The following is a 19,642-nucleotide window of genomic DNA, read 5'->3' on the forward strand; positions in this document are numbered from 1 at the left end:
CTGAAGCTGCTATCTTTGATTTTCTGTGGCTTGGTCGTCTGTTCTCCCAAATGTTTGTTTAGTATTCTGGATTTTTGGAGACAGGGTTTCTTTGTGTAGCCCTAGCTGTTCTGGGACTCTCTCTGTAGACCAGATTGGTCTAAAACTCGGAGATCCACCTGCCTCTGCCCCCTGAGTGCTGAGATTTTTAGGTGTGCGCTGCCATCCGTCTCCAGAGGTTTAATTCTTGGTCTAATGTTTTATCTGTGGCAGAGAATGAGCTCACTGAGCCCCGACAGCCCCAGCAACCCTCTGGTAGGTGCTTAATGCCCTCACTGTCCTCACTGACCAGCCATGCTGGAGCTCTGAGTGGCAGGAACCCAGCTCACCTTGGCCAGTCTCTGTCCTCTGGAAAGCTGACTCCCGGGGTGTGGGGGGCAGGTCCTGCTGGCCAGGCTCTGGTGTCCATGTGGTCAGGTGGCCCTGTGGCTAGCCTGTCTCACTGGCTCGTGCACTCTGCTGGGTTCTCAGACACGCTGTCGTCCCCATACCCAGCGTCCCACCTTCCCCTTAGTGCTGCTTCTGTTTAGACAGGGACACCAGCTCCTCTTCCTGTAGCGGCTTCTTAGTGGGACCTGTGAGCCTGGCAAAATTGGGCAGACTTGCCTGCCATGACACAGGTGACATGCCATGTGAGCCTCAGTAGGTGAAGTTGCAGCTCAGGCTCTGGACACAGGTGCCGCGGGTATGGCACAATGGGTGACATCACTATCAGACACACCAGTGAGAACTTTAAAACTGCCGTCTTCTGCTTTATTGACAGGTAAATTGTTCAAAAATGTTCTCACAATTCAATAATTACAAAGACTCAGACTTACATTAAAAAAGTAAAAACCAGAACCCCCAGCAGGTGCCTGCCCCAGCACACAGCCGGGGAGGGAGGGAGGAAGGGTGGGTGGGTGGAGCAGGCAGCAGGTGCTGGGTGTGACACGCAGGCTTGGCCAGCAGCACCACAACCCTCAGTGCCAACTCAGCCAAGTGCTCACCCTGAATCGCGTCACCAAGCACGCCAACGGGGAAGGGAGGCCTGTCCAAGGTGAGGACAAGACATGTCTGCTGCCACAGTTAATCTCGAGCCTTCAAGGGCAGGGCCACAGACCTCATCACTCAGCCCAGGACACAGGAAGGGACGAGGTTTGACACACGTGGCATTCCCAGGCCTGTGGTGGCAGGAGTGTTGGGCGATTCTACGTGACTGACTCGGCCACTAAGCACAGCGGCTCCATGCAGGGGGAGGGGAGGGGGATGGGGAGGGAATGTCACAGGGCTGGGGGCATGGCTCCCCTGGCTCCGGCCACCTCTGAACTCAGCAGGCCATAGGCCTCCTGTCCCACATGTGTGCTGGCCTGTGGCAGGCTGCAGACAGTGGAGCCAGTGCACAGCTGCCGTCACAGCACGAGGGGCATCTCATGGCTGTGGCCTCGCATGGACAGACACAGGGACACAGGGACACGGGCGGCAGTCAGCAGGGCTGCTGCAGCTGCCGGTGTCAGGGTTAAGTGAATTAAAAGGCCTCGAACTACCCTCTGCCTTCTGTGGCACTGGGACGGCACGATTTAGTCTTTGCAGGGCCTTGAGACAGTCTCAGGAGAGAGGGAAGGTCTTGAGGCCATACCCTCAGCATCTGCCGAGGAAGCCAATGGATGTGGCCTGGGTGGTCCTGGGGGGGGAGGGGTGAGTGGTGGTCCTTCATGTGCAAACGGAACAGTGTTGCCTTGCGGCTGTGCAGACGAACACATCTGGTCGATTGCCACCAACAACGTGGCACAAAACTGGTCATTATAATAAAGATTATTTTATCTATCTACAAACTGATTCTACATTTCCTTGGACAACACTGGAGGGTCAGCTCAGTCTTGGCACTGATGTTGGGGCCATTTGGGTCCCTGGCCCCACGGTGCTATGCTGTCGGCCTCAGGCGTCACAGGCTGGCTGGTCCAGGCCTTCCGTAGGGAGCTGGCTCCGATGGGGCGAGTTGGGACTTGGGGGGCCGCTAGGGTTGGAGCTATTGGATGGAGTCGAGTGTTTGGTGGAATCAGAGTCAGGCTGCCAATGGAAAGAGAGAGTGTGAGAACAGGCAACGCGCTTGCCCCCTGCACTGGCACGCGCTTGTCCGCTGCACGCGCCTGCGCTGTATACAGCCTCTACAGGGCCCTTTAGGTGGCAGGCGAGCACATCAGCACTCAGAGGAGGCTCAGGTCTCCTCACTGCGCAAGAGACTGGAGTGCAGAAAGGAAGCCAGACAACCTGTAGCCGGGTGGGGCACTCGAGGAGGACCTAACACTCTTAACAACGACAGGGTCCTGTCGTGCACACAAAGAAGCCATACATGTGAGGCAAAGAGAGCTGCAGGTGAGTGCAGCAGGGTCAGGGGTCAGCGTCTACACAACCACAGATGACTCCGTTCACAACAGCACTGACAGTAGTAATCTGAGAAGCGGAGGGAGAGCCTCGTCCACGTGAACTACGTAAGGAGCTGGTGAGACAGCTCTGAGGACGCACTGCACTTTGAGGACCTGGGTTTGGTTCCCAGCACCACATTAAGCGGATCACACAATTGCCTGTAATTCCACTCCACTCCACTCCAGGGGACCTGGCCTGTTTTAGCAACACACACACACACACACACACACACACGCACGCACGCACGCACGCGCGCACACACACACACACATGCACGCACGCACGCACGCACGCACGCACGCACGCACGCAAGGAACAATAAAGGAGACTCATATAAATGGGAAAACGCCCATATTCACGACTAAAGTATGAAGATGGTATCAGTCCTTAAAGTGGTCTACAGATTCTGAAATTCCAAAGGCCTTTTTCGAGAAAGTTACTCTCACGAAACAAAATCTGGGCCCAGTGACTCAGCCTATAATCAATCCCAGTTATGTGGGAGGATGAAGGCTCGTGGTCAGTGCTAGGGAAGTTCAAAGCGGCCTGGAAACTCACACCTTGTGTCACAATGAAGGCTAACACAGGACTGGCGCTGAAGCTCACTGTAGAGGGTTCAGTCCCCAGTACGACAGAAACCCACGAGAGGCTTGCCCTCCTGTTCCTGATTCAAAGCCTAGTCAAGCAACAGTATGGCACTGGGATCCAGGCAGACACAGGTGGCTCCACAGCCACTGGCTTTCAAGACTTTCAAGAAGGCTGACAGGACAGCCAACGGGCAAGTAGCACATTCTGCAATGCTGGCAGGGGATATTTACATGTAGACAGCGGCACTGTACACACACACACACACACACACACACACACACACACACACAGACTAGCACGGATCAAGAGTCTCAGGAGAACTAAGAACCTAAGCCTTGGATGAAAACAACAGATCCAGCCATGATTTTAGACAGAACATCAAAAGCACCTGTAACGGGAAAAAAAATTAAAAAAAAAAAAGGATTTTGCCCAAATAAGTAACTTTTCATGTCACAGGACGTCATCAGGATGTGAGGTGAGGGCTGGAGAGGCAGCTCAGCGGCTGCGACACTTTCTGCTCTTGCAGAGGACCCAGGTTTGGTCCCAGCATCCACATGGCGAAACACAATGACCCACAACTCCAGTTCCAGGGGACCTGGCGCCCTCTTCTGGCCTCCTTGCGCACCAGGTACATACATGGTACACAGGCATAAAAACAAAACAAAACAAAACACCTGTACACATAGAATAAAAAACAAAACCACACCCAAAGACCGACTTCTGAACGAGCACTAGCAAGAGGAGTCCGTGTGTTACCCTGCATGCTTGCCATGGGTGAGGAAAAGTCCTTTGACCAGGGGTGAAGGCATCCAGTGTGGTGAGTCTCAGGATCATAAAGGGAGCAGCAGAGTGGCGTGTCAATCACCACTTCCATATTGGGTGGCTGTGGGTAACAGGCCAGCTCCTGTTTCCACAGGCAAGCAGCCCCTCAAGGGCTAGAATGCAGGCCCACTCCACAGAGGAGGCAGGGACACTGACACCTTCAAGTCATGGGAGTGTTGCTGTTCACACCCACACACCGGGTGTCCTAGAACGGAAGGAACACAGGTGACCAGAGGAGGCTCTCCAGGACGAGAGCCAGGCCCTGTCACACACACAGAAAACCAGACAGAAAGGCCAGGAGTGGAGGCCTCAGAGCGCAGAGCCAGGCTGAGTTACAGACTGAGGCCCTATCAGGAAGAGCAAAGACAAGCAGGAAGTGGCCGCACATTCATCAGTGCTTAGGAGGCAAAGACTGCCAATCTCAGTGAATTCAAGGTTTGGGCAGAATTGTGAGTTCCAGGCCAGACAGCTGCACAATGAGACCCAACAAAGCAACAGAACTGCATGAGAAGATCCAGAAGCAAGTCAAGTCTGCTGCTGTGCACCTCTAATTCCGTAACTGGGGAGAGGATGGGGGTACATAGGCCTTAGCAGGCCCCTGCCCCAGGGACAGCCTGCCAGGCACAACCAGACCACAGACAAAGCAGGGCATGGAACCCACGCCCACAGGACGCCCACAATGGTAGGGATTACTCCTGAAGCATCAGGAATTCAAGGTCATCTTCAACTACACAGTAAGCTTGAGGCCAGCCTGGGCTACATGAAATCCCTTCAGAGAACAGAGAGGCTTAGAAGGAGAGGTGCCTCTGGCAGACCCTGGCTCGACTCTAAAGGAAACTTAACTCTTACCCCCCTTGGTAGGATGTGTGCTTGGTGACCCCACAACCTCGGTCATACTGTTGCAGGGGGACCCATGACTCAAGACAGCAGCTGTGCACCCTGGGCTGCCCAATGCGATTGGGGTCTCTGTGCTGACTGAGGCCACTGCATCCCAGGGTGTGCAGAGCTCCAGAGGGGCTATGGCTGCCCTCTCAGCTATATGCTGTCTTCCTTGTTCCATTTCTCAACCAGCTGGCCCTGGGGCAACAGGCGACGAAGTGCTTTCCCCCCACACAAGAAGTACTGTCTGCACTCCGCAGGCCGTGTGGGCACAGTCTGTGCTCAGGGAACACATACCTCTTTGTCAAAATCCTGGTCGGGGTCGGACATGCTCCTCAGAGGCACAGGCACTCCAGGCTCGGACCCACCTACAGGCAAGGACACCTTTGACCTCAGGGAGAGGCCCAGAGGATCATGGAGAATGGAGTTGCCACCCCAGCACCTATCCCTCCTTGGTACCTGAGGATGGCCAGGAGACGTAGGGCTTGCTCCTGGATGGCGGCTGCCGAGAGAGGCCTGTAGGGGCAGGGCCCTGCTTTTCCTCCTGGGCAGTGGGTGCGGCACTCTGGAGAGAGAACAGCACGTGAGACTGGCATGTGAGCGCAGCCGGGCCCACGGTGGAGCGGCCAGCGTAGGTCGGCAATGAACAGGCCAGTGCAGGGCCTGGGTACGGCCAAGCGTGGAAAGGAGCTATGTTCACACCAGCAATGCCTCCGAGCTAAGAACCAGCAACGCTAACTGTAGAAAACCCCTAGGAAAATGCACTGTTTACACTAAAGATGCAAACTGTTGTCTCACACCAAGGAGCTGCAACTCTTTTTTGACAACTTCTCCCTTGGGGCACGAGTGCACACAAGATGGGGTTACCCATCTCAGGACCAGGAGCAGCACGGCACAGTGAGGCAGGACAGGCAGCTAGACACTACCTATGCCTGCACAGCAGGGAACGGAACCCACGCCCACGGCCTGGCTGAGCCCCTCGCCCACGGCCTGGCTGAGCCCCTCGCCCACGGCCTGGCTGAGCCCCTCGCGCACGGCCTGGCAGAGCACGCACCAGAGGCAGGTCCATGAGCACCTGCATCCCGTCCCCAGGGCCCATGTGGGCCACGTGGTTGAAGTTGGTCGGGTTGGATATCATTTTGGATCTCAACTCCGGGTCTCTGAGCATCTCTCTGCAGAAGGGAAACGTGAGATTCAGAAAACATCCTCAGGCTCTAGATAGCCCTTCATGGCACACTCACGTGGACCCAGGGACCTGAGCCCGAGGGAGTCACACTCACCGCCGCTGCTGTAGCCTCTCCTCCTCCGGAACCTTGAAGACGAAACGCCGTTTGCTCCGGGTCCGCAGCATCTGCTTCTTGCTGTTGTCCGAGGTGTCGGGCACATTGAGGACAGCTCCTGTAGGGGAGCAGTCACCATGGCCACTGCACGGAGGGGCAGCCACGCATGCCACAACTCACAGAGCAGCAGGCCATTGGGACAGAGGAGGCCTATGTCCTGTCTGAAGGCCACCTCCTCCTACCTTCCACCTGTGGGGAAGCTCACCTGAGAACTTGTTTTTGAAGTAGATGAGGCGTGGGGGCTCACAGCCCAGCAGGTTGAGGCTACCATCAGAGTTCAGAGGTCTTATCTGTGTAGGAGCAGAGAGGACCCATCACGTGTGGCACCAGGAAACAGGGGACAGCTGTCTTTGGCAGGGCCACCATGCTGTCTTACCCTCCGCAGACCGATGGTCTGAACCCACTCCATGGTGCGCACGTCGAAGACATCCACCCCGTATTCGCTGTACACTGTGACATGGGAGGGGCTGCAACCTGGTGCAGACGAAGCAGAGCGAGTGAGCATGGAGCACTGCCCTCGCAGTGAGGGCCGCTGCCTGTGGTGGGCTCCCACACCACAAGTCACCTTTACGTCCAAGTCACATGTGTCGTACCTGGCAGAGGCACCCCACTGCTCCCACAGCCAGGCTGCACCTCCCACACTACAGCAGGAGGCTGAAGTGCCTCAGCTCAGGTCTCTCGGAACGCCTGTTCAGTCAGGCACGATGGCCTGGTCTACACGGTCAGGCAGGACCGTAAAGCTCTTCTCATTTTTTCTTTCTCTTACGTGTATGGGGGTTTGATCTGTATGCCTGTCTATGCACCATGTGCCCACGCAGTGCCCGAGAAGATTAGTAAGAGGGTGCTGGATCCCCTAGAACTGTTACAGATGCTGGGAGCTGCCGTGTGGGTGCTGGGAACTGAATCCCGGCTCCTGTGACAGCAGCTTTAACCACTGAGCCACCTCTCTAGTCCCGAAAGCCATCTAAGATGACAGAGAGGAAGTGGGTTTCTGGGTGAGTTTTTTTTCAGAGCCACACTAGCTTTGCCCTGTGCAGGACCCTGCTATGTACATTTCACACTGAGGACACTGGGACGATCCTGTGCAGCTCAATGGGTCTTGTGATGGTGTCCCCTCCTCTCCCAGCACCCTTAAGAAATGCTGTCTGTCATGTTATGACAACTCATCTGGCCACTGCAGATACATACCCACGGGCTCTGCCCCTGAGCACGTGAGAGTGTAGGAGACACCCTCGAGTGTAGAACACAGCACAGCCCATCTATCTGAATGGCCTGCTAGACACAAGGAGAACGGATGTCCACGTCCCCTCAGCTATGCTGCTGCAGATGGCATGGCCAGTACTAGGAGCCGGCAGTGTTCTCAAATACGGTCCAGACATTTGTGGGAACGCAGAGTACAGAGTAGGCAGCTGGACCCCAGGAGAGGCCCACTGGGCACTGCAGCATCTCAGCACACAGAGGCTAACGACACCACAGCACTCACCGAGGGTGTGTGACTCCAACCAGCCTGTGTCAGCCCAGGAAAAATAAGATGCTGGAACTGGCCACCAAATTATCCAACGGTGGTGTTTCTGACACGGGGTGGGGGTAGGGGGTTGTCCTGTTTTTGAATGCCATGTGCAGAGACTGGCCCTCAATTACCTCACAGATGAAAATTCTCCACATGAGAATGCTGGGGGAAGAAGTATTCTTACTCGCTGAATATATGGGGACTCTCCTTGTGATTCATCAACAAAGGACAAAGCTCAAACCAACCGTCTGAATACACACACTACAAACAGTGGAGGATACATGCTTTGAAACGGGTAGACCTGCAGGCTACGGAGCCTCTGAACGTCGGTCTCTTGAGACAGGGCTAGGAGGCGCTGAGACTCTGGTGCTGCCCTACCCTCAAAGTTCCCTGACTTCTAGCTCTGAAGCTGTCTGGGTTACACACAGGGCTGATCGTCAAAGTGGAGAGGAGGGAACACTGGGTGTCTATGCTAGTAGTTATTTGTACCAAGGATTATAACGACACCGCACTTAGGGACGTGTCCGTTCCAACTCCAAACTAGGAAGAAAAACGAAACTCTAGAATTCAGGAGTGTGTAGCTTAGAGCACTGGACTGACAGCCTGCAAAGACCAGGAAAGTCAGCTCCAAAGCTGCCCTTCCCCTGGCACTGCCCCGAGCCTGCTGCTCCAGCTTCCCCGGCCAGGGAGAAGCTTGAGAACCAGTGCACTCACAGACTGGGTTATCAGCCCTGTCGTCCCTGGGCATGTCCCTTGGCCAGAGCAGTGTGGAGGCAGCCTAGGATGTTTTCAGTTGTCCACCGTTACGGAAGCATGAAACAACCTCCTATCCCACCAACCCCACAGGCTCCAGGTCAAAACCAGCCTGTGCTTTGCTGGCTTGCACTACCCATTGCTTGCTACTGCCCTCTAGTTCCATGAGGCCTGGATGGAACGGCTTAAGGCCTTCAAAAGTAACGGAGTGGCAGGCAGGCCCAGCGGTGCTGCAGAGGCCGGACACCAGCCTCTCAACTGCTCAAGCAAAGCAGGGTGTCCCAGCCCCTGGAGAGCTGCTCACAGGAGCACGTTACAGACCAACAGGCTCCAGCCTACAAGGGACCTCGACACTGAAGCTAAGTCTCCTAGTAATCAAGACCCTGTGACTTTATTCTGCCCTGTGAACTCTACTACGGGAATGCTTTTTAAAAGAAGATGCAAGGTCCCCTCCCCATCCACTGTGCCCTTCTGCCCAGGAGGCCACCTGCTGTCAGACATCTGAGGAACAAGCAGGGTACAGAGGAGTGAGGCCGGCCAACGCCACAGGCCCCAACTCTGCTGTGGCACAGCATCTAGCCTGCACGCACGCTCTGGCTGAGCGAGCGGACATCCTCTCATCCTGCCCCTTAACTCTTGGCTCAGGGACTGAGAGACAAACCAAAGCAAACAGAACATGCCGACTGTCCGTGTGAGAAGCAGCAACAGTGATATGGCAACAGAAAACATATACATACTACAGGCGACAGGAGCCGCAGGCCACATGAGCTCCTGCATGCGTGACCTCCGACCTTGAGGGTCCACGTACAGTCCCATGTGGCTGAAGCAAAGCAGGTATTCCTCACTTTTGAGCTCCACAGCACAGAGGGCATCGAAAGACTGTTGTGAGAGGAAGGCGAGCGAGAGGTCAGTGGGATTTACCAGGTCGAGAGGCTGCCCGTCCCCCTGGATGCTCAACAGAGAGAACCCGGAAGGGTAGCCAACACAGAGCCTGTCCTTGAACACGGCCATCCACTGCACGTGTCCCGGAGCCACCATCTCATTGAACTTCCTGTGGAAAGGCTTAGTTCTCTGGATCTCGTAGCACAGGATCAGCCGCTTCACAGCCACAAACAGGCAGGTGGACGAGCTCTTCCTCAGGGTCCCTGTTGCTATGAGCTGGCAGCCCTTGGTTTCTGGGAGCTTGATATCAAAGTTGCTTGCTTCTGCTCCGTCGAAGGCGGACCAGGGGTAGAGGTGCACGTGGTGGTTCCGGCCGCAGAGGAGGATGATGACCTTCTCCGTGGGAGCCAGCTCGATCTGGTACACCTTCTTGCAGTCAGCAGCGCGGACGATCACTGTGACAGAGGATGCGGGTGACGTGCTTTGCTGACGCGGTCCTCTCATCCCCAACAATCCTCCCACCAGTCAGCCCCAGGGCCAGTGTTGCAAATGCCTCCAACAGACACGTAGCGGCAGGTTTGTCTCAGCTTCCTGACAACTCTGATCCTGCCACTGCCTGTCCTATGCTCTGTGCCAGGGTCCAGCTGGATACTTACAGCACGGGAAGGCTGGGAGCTGGAGCTGGGATCCCCTCACACTAGGACACTAGCTGGCTTAGGATCTCCACCTCCTTCCCTGCTCTAGAGCCTGAAGGACTCGGCTGCCCATTTGCTCTGGCCACTGTAGGTCTGCCTTACTGTCATTCAACGGGAAGGGCTGTGGAGTGGGAAAGACATGGAGAGCCTCCTTCCTGGCTGCCAGGAGAGGAACATGAACTGGTAAGTTTCAGTGCACTGGCACTGCTGGGCTCTCGAGAGGCTCGGTGACCTACACCCATCCCATTCTCTTTACAGAACTCAATAGAGGCGGGGTGTGGGGGTGTACATCTTTAACACCAGCACCCAGAAAGTAGAGATAAGCAGATCTCTGTGATTTCCAGGATGGCCAGGGCTATGTTGGGCTAAAAGGCAATTAAGCAAGCCAAAAAAAAAAAAAAAAAAAAATTCAATGGCTCAGTGGGTAAAGGTGTTCGGTGCCAAGCTGGAAAACCTGAGTTTGAGCCCCAGGACTTAACCACCAACTGCCTGTCCCAGGTTGTTTCCTAACTTCTACACTCTAATAACTACTTTATATGCAAATAAATGCATGTTAAAAAAAATTAGCTGGGCAAGACTGGCCCCGCCTTTAATCCCAGCACTCAGAAGGCAGAGGCAGGAGTTTGAGGCCAGCAGTCTCCACAGGAGCTCCAGGGCTATCTACACAGAGAGACCCGGTTTCAAAGAAACAAAAGGTAAAATAACCAGACTCCTCAGTGTGTCTCCAGACACACACCCAGGCATGTGAATACTCTGAGAGACGGCCATGCCAACTGAGAGCGTTTTCTCTACTTCTTGCCTAGGACTTTCATAACGTCCTCTGACACTGTCATTCGAGCTACGTACCAGGATGCTCCTTTTCCCCAGCCCTGAGGATGGACTCTGGGCCTCAGACACTCTCTATGCCACACGAAAGTGAACCCACTGGACCCTCTCAAGGCCCTGTGTGTCTGAGTACTCACCGTCTCGGGTGAGCTCAATGACGTAGAGTCCTTCTTCCAGGCCGACCACAATCCGCTCTCCATCTGGGGAAACAAGGTGTGGGCCCTGTGAGCCAGGACCTGCTTCTTCCAACAGGAGAAGCTGTCTACACATCAGAAGGCTGGGACCACATGGTCACGCTCAGAACCCGAGCTCCCACACAGACCAGGCCCTGGAGACATACCCACGATGGCGGCAGCGAGGACAGCCTTGATGAGTGGCAGCGAGCTGTCGTAAGCTTCCTGTGCCACGTGCACTACCTGGCTCTTCAGCCGGTTCTTGTGGAGGATAGCCTGCAGCCCTTCAAGGATCCCAACCCACTTCCTCTTTTCATTCTCGTTCTCTGTCAGGATGAGCAGTGAGCTGGTCTTAGAAGGTGAACCTAAGAGAGAGGCCGTCACCTTCATGAGAAAAACAAAACAGACAAAACCATGAGCCGTCGGCCAGATCAGAAAGGGCTGTGCTGGAACCACGTAGCTCCAGAGGTCACAGAGAGGGAAGTTGAGAGACTCACGTCAATCTCCCTGAGTTGCCCCAGAGACTACCAATCTCTTCAACTGCAAGCCAGGCTGCTGGCAGGGCAGCTGACAGGAAGGGACAGGGCTGTAAACACAGACATCCATCTCTTCCAGGCCAGACTTCAATTAATTCTGCTCTTGTCAACACTACTGTGTAAATGCACACTTAAAAACTGCTTTCTTGGCTGGGCATGGTGATCCCAGCACTCAGGAGGCAGAGGCAGGCAGATCTCTGTGAGTTTGAAGCCAGCCTGGTCTACAAATTGAGTCCAGGACAAACTTGTTACACAGAGAAACTCTGTCTTGGAAAACAAAAATTGCTTTTTTGCCCTGCCTGGTGGCACATGCTTTTGATCCCAGCACTCAGAAGCCAGAGGCAGCAGATCTGTGGGCCAGCCTGGTCTATAGTAAGTTCCGCAACAGTTCCAATAGAGACCCTGTCTCAAAATTTTGTTTCTTTGCTTTTGTCATTAGCTTTATTCTGATTATGATGTGGACTCTTAGGGCAGGTCCAAGGAAGAAAGGGTCTCTAGTAAGCACTCATTAGGAACACTAGGAAGCTGGACGGCCCCACAGCTACAGAATGGCTGTCACTTTAAGCACGGGATGGTGGTGATCTTCTGCTTCTGAATCAAAGCATGACTCAGTACAAACAACTCTCAGACTTAGCTCTGTGGTCAGCAAATGTGTCCATAAAATTACAACTTGAAGCAGTGTGCATTTCTCTGACCAAGTCTTCCTGATGTGACAGTGCCCTGGTATGACAGTATACAGCCAGCCTGGAGAGCAGAGGGCACCAACCCAGTCAGAGAAAAGGGACAAACCAGATGTAGTCAACTTAAAAGAGTCTGTGTGCCAGGGAGGGAACCTAAAGCAACATGTGTCTCACAGGTCCAGCACGAAACACCCTTCAGTGCCAGGACAGTGGCTGGGGTGGCAGGCGACCAGGTGAAGAGAGGGGCATGACACACTGTGGGGGAGAGCACAGCGCTTAGTGAGGGGCAGGCTGGCACCTGGTGCGCGGCAGGAATGTAAGGCAGACGAAGGGTCACTGCGATAGTCATCAGGGCAGCAACATGCTCAGAAAACTGCTTTTGTGGGTAGGTAGCCGGAGTCTTACTGTGTAGCTGGATATCCTGGAAGTCACAGAGATGTGCTGCCTCTGGCTCCCACGTGCTGGGATTGAAGGTGTGTATCACTGTGCCCACGGTTTTTGTTTTAAGAATTACTGTCTTTTAATAGTGTGTTTTATTTTTAAAAGGATTAACAGACAGAAAATCAGAGAGACTCATACCCTGAATATGCACGGAATGTCTCGGCGAGTAGCATGGATAACATCTGAGGCCAGGACTGAGCTCACAGCAAACTCGTCATCTCTGGCAACAAAGAGACACACATGGTTCTGAGAAAGCTCCACACATTTGCCACGTTATCTGCACAACTCATCGTGTGGTGGGAACGCTGAGAACAGGGCCCCCTGCCTGACTCACAGGGCCACATGGTCCCAATGGCCCCAGTTCCCTGCCTGGCTCGCATGGTCCCCCAGCTCCACACTGGTTATTTCTGACTTGTCCTGGTATCATCAGGCAGTGGCTCAGTAACTACTCATAAACAAGAAGCAGAAGGTGTGAATTCAGGGAATGCCAGGATGAGTTATTTCCCACCCTCGATGGGGCCCAGACATGTGGGCTCAGGCCGAGACACAGCCACTGCGGCTAGAATCAGAATGGCCCCCATAGGCCATGTATTAGAATGCTTAGTCACTAAGGAGTGGACCTGTTTAAAAGGATTAGAAAAATGTAGCCTTGCTGAAGGAAGTGTGTCACTGGGGTGGGGGTGGGGGCTGTGAGGCTCAGAGACCCCTCAGCAGGCTGGGCTCAGTCTCTGCTTCTGGATCAGGATGTAGCTCTCGGCTCCTGGTCCTGTATCATGAATATCCTCATGCTCGTCATGGTGACAATGGACTAAACATCTGAACTGGTAAGCAAGCATACTGAATGTTTCCGTCCTAAGACTTGCCCTGGTCTCTTCAGAGCAACAGAACAGTGATTCAGACTGTGGCAGGAATTTCCCTGTCTAATCTATTTGAACAGGAGGCCTGTGATTGGACAGGGAAAAAGGAGGCGGGGCTAAGAGTTGCTGAGGGAGGAGGATGCAGAGAGAGAGAGAGAGAGAGAGAGAGAGAGAGAGAGAGAGAGAGAGAGAGAGAGAGAGAGAGAGAGGAAGAAGGCGAAAATGGAGGCGGACGTAAACCAGCATGGCTTTAAGTAGCCTCAGGTGGTTCTGGACAGCAAAATGTTAGGATAACTGAGGTAACTTGTCTAAATTGTGTGGGCATCTTGTATACTGAGATTTTATTGATAAATAAATCTGACTGGTTAACTATAAGCTTTAAGAGTTTTGATTTTACTGGGTTACTGGGTACTGTGATATCTAACCATGAGGTTGGCAGTTATTGCATGGGGCCAGGTCTAGAGTTGGCGGGCGGAGGCAGTGACCACGCGACGTGGGGGGACAGACCGGTGGGACTGAAATGGCCGGCTGGTGCCGGGCTTAGAGCGGGAACTTGGTTGGTGGCAGAGCCGGGAAGCCTGCTGGTCATCTTTTTTAATACCACCGTTACACAAGACAGCTGTACACAGCTATACGTAGCAAGGGACCCCAGGGACTGTTTGGGATGGGGACACGGAATATATGGGACACTACCAGTGCTGGGTGACTCTGACTCAACTCTGCTCTTGCAGGTCTCTGAAGGAACCAGCCAAAGACCACCACCAAGACCTGAGCCTGTGTCGCCAGGCCAAGCCAACTACGGATGACCATAGTGCCAGCCTTTCTGACTTGGGAAAAGGCAAGAATAGCACAGGCCCTTCGTGTGTGTCACTGAGCGTGCCCGTGGTACCTGGTTAATTCTCATGACAGCTTCTCCTACCCCTGTTGATCATTCTTCAAAGAAACACGGAGAGAGATGAGCAGGACGCACAGGCCCTGCCACCGTGGGAGGTGAGCACTTGGCACCAGGGCTGTGCTCTGTTGCTTTAAACATACCTGAGGTCCAACACCTGACTGGCAACGACACCAGGCTGGGTAGACTTCCCTTCTGGCAGGTCGTATAGGAAGAGTTTGCAGTCACAGACCACTGCATAAGCCCGTTGCCATCCTTTCTTCACGCCTGTGGGCTTTGGGACCTACAGACCAACAGTGAGCATGTTTATCCCGGCCATAGATCTGGGCAGCACAGCAAGAGACTGCCAGACCCTTGACATTTCTCTCTGTCTGTGTCCACCTCCTATACGACTGTCCTGGGTCCCCAGAGACTGCTCTCCCATCAACCCTCCTCCCAGAGCGGCAGACGAGCCGGTGTCCTGGCTCAGGAGGCTCGGGGCCTGACTGGGAGGAGCTCGGGGCTGATTGAGAGGTAACACGGGCTCACACTGCGTCCTGGAGGCTGCGGCTGGAGAGGAATGGGGAACCCTGAGGACCCGCGGTCTGCAAGCACCACGTGGCTTTGGAACCCTGACTTGAAGCTCACTGGCCAGAAACCCAGGGAGTGACTGGGAGCTGTAGACGGCTCTCCATGGCCGACGGTTCTCGGGTTCTCGGGCTCTCAGCCACTTAAAGTAGCAGCTGCCTGATGCCCTCACCCCATGACAGGCAGCAAAGGGACGGCTACGGCAGCAGAGGAACTGAGACTGCCACTCACTACAGGAAAGAGCCATGAGCTGACCTAATGAAAAGACAGAGCTGACTCCTCCTACCTTGACGTAACCCTTATAGGCCGTGCCTATGCCCCTCTGCACGTCGACGCCGAGCGGCCTCTTGGACTGCTCAGGAGGTATGGGGCACACCTGGGGAGCGCTGTCTTTGCAGGACACATGGCAGGAAAACGCGCAGACTGAAAAAGAGGAAACGCTGTTGCCGATGCTGCCGGGGGAGTGGCGCTGCCGAGCACGAGGCGCTGCCGAGCACGAGGCGCTGCCGAGCACGGCTCTCTGCACACACACTGCCCGTGAAGCCCAGCTGCTCACTATGGCAAAGACTTCGCAGAAAACAATTCCCAAAAGGTTTCAGAATAAAAGCTCAACATATCATGGTGCCCACACATCAAGAGGGCCTCCTGATCAAAAGCACATACCCATAAAGCCTGCCTCACCGTTACCCCAGAGCCCACCTCTACTCTGTACAGGTAGTCTCCTGATCTGCCCGCCGTGGTCATCTGCACATCACTGCAGGGCAACGGTCCCAGTGATACACAGCCGATCAGAAGGCTTAAGACAACTGACAAGCTAGCAACTGGGAAAGAATGTCTCTACAAAGAAATGCCAGTGTGTGCTTAGGGCAGGGGAGGCTCCAACACGGCAGTCACACTGTGTGTGAAACGAGGCAGGTACAGTCAGTGAACAGGCCCCAGACGTGCAGCCTAACCCTGGCTCAGAGCAGAGCACGAGACGGTGTTCTGTTATTTAAAAATAACGACTGCCACCAAAAGACGGGACAGAGTCATTGGTGGGGTCTGTTTAGCCTGGGGCCCCTGAGGTTTGGCAGGTAAGGGTGACTCTGCCAGGTCTGATGGTCAGAGTTCAACTCCTGGAGCCACAGAAAGACAAGAAGCTACTCTCTCTGGCCCTCACGTGTACCACGGCACATGTGCCCGCAAACTTGCATACACAGATAAATAAATGTAACTAAAACGTTAGAAACAAAAACCCCACGCACCACGAGAGTGGGGAGCTCTGACTCCCACCACCACACACCCTGACTCCACTCCATGTCTCCCGACTGGCTGTGGGTGTTCACTCCAGGCGCTCTCAGGTGAAGGTGGTGTGCGTCACACTAATTCTCAGGTGATGGATGACCTGGCTGCTCAATCTACCCACTGTGCAGGGCTGCGACGGGCCTGGCCTGGGCCTCTGTGCAGAGGTGACCGGGCCCTTCCGGCTGCCGGTGTGAACTGCAGCTACGGCAGCATGGGTCCTGCTCCCGCACTGAGGTCAGTACTCACCGTCACAGGCGTAGCCCTGTCGGATGAGCCCGACCATCAGGGACGTGCAGTGGCTGCACTGGGTGGGGCTGGGGAAGGACTTGATGCTGAACTGGTGTGCTTTGGGCTGCAGGAAAAACCAAGCAAACCAATCAGGTGACCAGGCACTCAGAAGTGGGCCAGCCTGCTCTGCACTGACTTGTCGGCAGTTTATGTGTCATCTTGAAAAGTCACCTGCTCCATGTCTGTCCTCTTCCAGCTATGGGTGCCACATCAGTGGTGCTGAACCCTGAGATCCTAAGCCAAAACTCAAAGCCACCCCAGCTTCCTTTAGTTCTGTTTCACAGCCGATAGCCTGCTGAGAGCAGGAACAGCTTCCAGGGAGCAGTGCCAACTGGATTTTGGGATCTGGCCTGGATCCCAGTCTAGGTTTGGCTCTTCATAGGTGTGTACACGTTTAATTTACAAGAAATGTTAACAGCAAAATCTTGGAAAGACCCATTGTCTTCTGCCAGGATAGAAAATTTAGACTGTAACAGACAGGGAAGAACCTCCAGGCTAGCTGGGGACACAATGACAGGCCATGACGCTGCCTGGCAAGCCCATACAGAGTGACAAAGGTAACAGAGGAAGCCACAGACACTGGCAAGACCCTGTGTTTCTCAGGAGTGGAGGAGTGGCTAACACAAATCCAGGAGCAGCTAGAGGAGGTGCCAGAGAGGAGTTGAGGGCTCGGTCATCACCCAGATGCACGCCACTGTTACGTTTCTGTCTCTGGGTATCAGAAGCTCACAAAATACACAGCCCCTCAGCTTGGTCTTTAATTCTACACGAGCCTAAGTCCCAAAGCCAACTACTCTCAGGTCAACGGGGAAAACATCAATAGACACAAGTCTATGACAGGCATACATAAATGTGGCCAAGCTAACCTCAGAAACTGAGGAACCACACAACTGGGAAACTGAAGATCTATATGCTGTCTACACAGGAGGAAGGAGGCCCAGTTGGGCTTCAAGGCTAGTAAGGAAAACAAGGTGAAGACCCGGGCACTGAGGTTCAAACTGTACACTGAGGATGGCTCCATTTATGCTGGGAAACAGTCTCCTACAAACCATATGGTTCTCAATGACAACAGACATAATAAACACAGGAAGTGACTGGATGTGAGAGGCCCCCACTGCCTACACACCAGGCCTGGGACTAACGAGGAAACAGAGGAAGATCCTCAGAACTTCTCCAGCTGAAAACCCCACTCACTGCTTAGGTGTGATGATGACACCAAAGATCCTGGCCTACTGTGTATATTCAAAACCAGCACAGATTTTTATATAACATTTATCTTCTAAACCAAGAAGGTACCCAGCAATGTGAAAGGCCTACCTTAGGTCCAGCCATGGCGAGGGCCTGTGTGTTGGGCAGCGGCACAGTAGCCGGCCTCTGCTGTGGCCGAGCCATATCCTAGGAGAAAGTGTGCACAGGGGAGCTTAAGCTCAGACGCCAGGTCCTATCTGGGGTTTCTCTCTATAATTTATAAATTATTAACATTCTGAATTTTTAATTTACTACATTGTTGAGACACCTGTTAAGGTCTCTTTCACTCATTCAGCTGATGGAGTTCTGAAGGGAGAGGCGGGTCCTAGATAAAAGTTGCACAGTGGACTCCAGGGCCCACAGAACACCCACAGGGCACATGGTCTTACCTCCTGCTGCTCTGTGCTTGTGGCCACAGACACTGATGGGGACAAGTCCACCTTTGAGGCCTGTGTTTCTTGGTCACTAGCTGAGCTGGTCTGTGAAAAGAAAATGGTGACTTTTTTTTTGGAGAGTGTATTGTCACGGTCTAGGGTCCCCTGTGTCCTAGCCCTAGGTCTCACCATGAACCTGCTTCCTCACAAGTATTCTGCCTTTTACAGGGACTGGCAAGTCACTATTATTGCCAATGGGAAGATGTTGCCTGGGCACCCCTGTAGCACGGGCCATCCTCCTCCAGCCATTATAAGTTAGGAGCTAGGGCCCCGGCATGTTAGTGCACGCCTTTAATACGCACTGAGTCTCAGGCCAACCTGGACTAAACAGTGAGTTCTAAAAGCCAGCAGAGGCCATAGTAAAACTCTATCGCAGTCCTCAGACGACCCAGATGCTTAACCTCTTTCCAAATCAAGAGTCATCTCTCACACCCATGGAGCTTGCACCCTGACAGCTGGAGCTTGCACTTGAATGAACACAGGGTCTTACTCTCTTAACAGTCCCAGCACTCACAGGCACCTCATGATTAGCTCTCTGGGGTGAAGCTCTCTGTGGCGTAGCCGGGATACAACACCACATGGGCACAGTGGCTATTCCTGGTGCACAAAAGACCTTGGGAATGTGCAGAGAGACTACAAATCTACAGCTGAACTGTGTTCTGCTTCTGAGCCAATGGCACGCGTGCACACCTTCCAAGAACTGCATATCAGACCCTAAGACTCCGCGTTCTGAGGGAAGAGGGGTTAGGGGGTCACACACAGCACAGGTACGACTGCACACGGCAGTGCTAGATTGGTAAACGAATCCTCTGTGGACAGGGACGTCAATTAGACAGTAAGCAAAGCTAGTAAACATGAGTATCACCCACAAGGCAAGTTAAACAGGTCAGCGATCCAGCTGGTGAGTGAAAAGCAAGCCAATGAAGTCATTTTTAGCGGCGTAAAAGCCGGTTCCTTAGTTGTTAATCAAAGGAGGCAGACTCAGAGGTCAGAGCACACGGGCGCTGACACAGAGCCATGGGAGGGGAAGTGCAGTCACTTACGTCCTCCCACAAGGCTAGCAGAGAAGACGCAGATGAGGAGGAGAGCGAGTCCTTGGTGTAACAGACAGGAGGAACACAAATGGTCATTGCCCACCCAGTAAACCCTGGCGAGAAAGTCCAGTGAGGCTCCATGGAGACCCATCTCTAGCATTCAGCAACATGTTTAATCTGACAAGGTACAAGAGCTCCCAGGAGATCTCAGGTCTGGAAACGTCTAACATGGACCCCAATCCAGGTGACGGTTTTCTCCCGAAGGAAACACACTTCACACTCAGGTGGAAAGGGCTGAAGAGGGGACATACTGGACATCGAAGGAGGGGACTGGTGGACGCTCCGCCTCCATGTTTAAGTCCATCCACGCTGTGACTTGCACACTGCTAGAGGGGCTGGGAAAGTCACCCAGCTCTCTCTGTAACCCTTCACCCCGTGTAAGGTCTGAACAAGGGGATGTCACCCAGCTCTCCCT

At 53.9% G+C, this 19,642-nt stretch overlaps 1 protein-coding gene across 1 annotated transcript in view; it reads right to left on the bottom strand.

The window, feature by feature from the left end:
• Nucleotides 1-766: 766 nt before the first annotated feature.
• The window catches only part of Cdc42bpb (CDC42 binding protein kinase beta), a 90,318-nt gene continuing 71,442 nt past the window's right edge, over nt 767-19,642 (bottom strand). The window contains exons 21-36 of the mRNA XM_028764438.1: nt 18,089-18,178; nt 17,769-17,846; nt 16,410-16,515; nt 15,166-15,302; nt 14,456-14,595; nt 12,702-12,783; nt 11,074-11,290; nt 10,871-10,933; nt 9,069-9,668; nt 6,445-6,542; nt 6,274-6,358; nt 6,009-6,126; nt 5,783-5,900; nt 5,188-5,293; nt 5,026-5,096; nt 767-2,085 (exon numbers count right to left, since the gene is read on the bottom strand). Coding sequence (XP_028620271.1) covers nt 1,954-2,085; nt 5,026-5,096; nt 5,188-5,293; nt 5,783-5,900; nt 6,009-6,126; nt 6,274-6,358; nt 6,445-6,542; nt 9,069-9,668; nt 10,871-10,933; nt 11,074-11,290; nt 12,702-12,783; nt 14,456-14,595; nt 15,166-15,302; nt 16,410-16,515; nt 17,769-17,846; nt 18,089-18,178 — 2,241 coding nt within the window. The 3' untranslated portion in view covers nt 767-1,953. The remainder of the gene's footprint in view (nt 2,086-5,025; nt 5,097-5,187; nt 5,294-5,782; nt 5,901-6,008; nt 6,127-6,273; nt 6,359-6,444; nt 6,543-9,068; nt 9,669-10,870; nt 10,934-11,073; nt 11,291-12,701; nt 12,784-14,455; nt 14,596-15,165; nt 15,303-16,409; nt 16,516-17,768; nt 17,847-18,088; nt 18,179-19,642) is intronic.

The sequence above is a fragment of the Grammomys surdaster genome, unplaced genomic scaffold (genome assembly GCF_004785775.1).
Source record: "Grammomys surdaster isolate TR1022 unplaced genomic scaffold, NIH_TR_1.0 144, whole genome shotgun sequence".
Classification (NCBI taxonomy): domain Eukaryota; kingdom Metazoa; phylum Chordata; class Mammalia; order Rodentia; family Muridae; genus Grammomys; species Grammomys surdaster.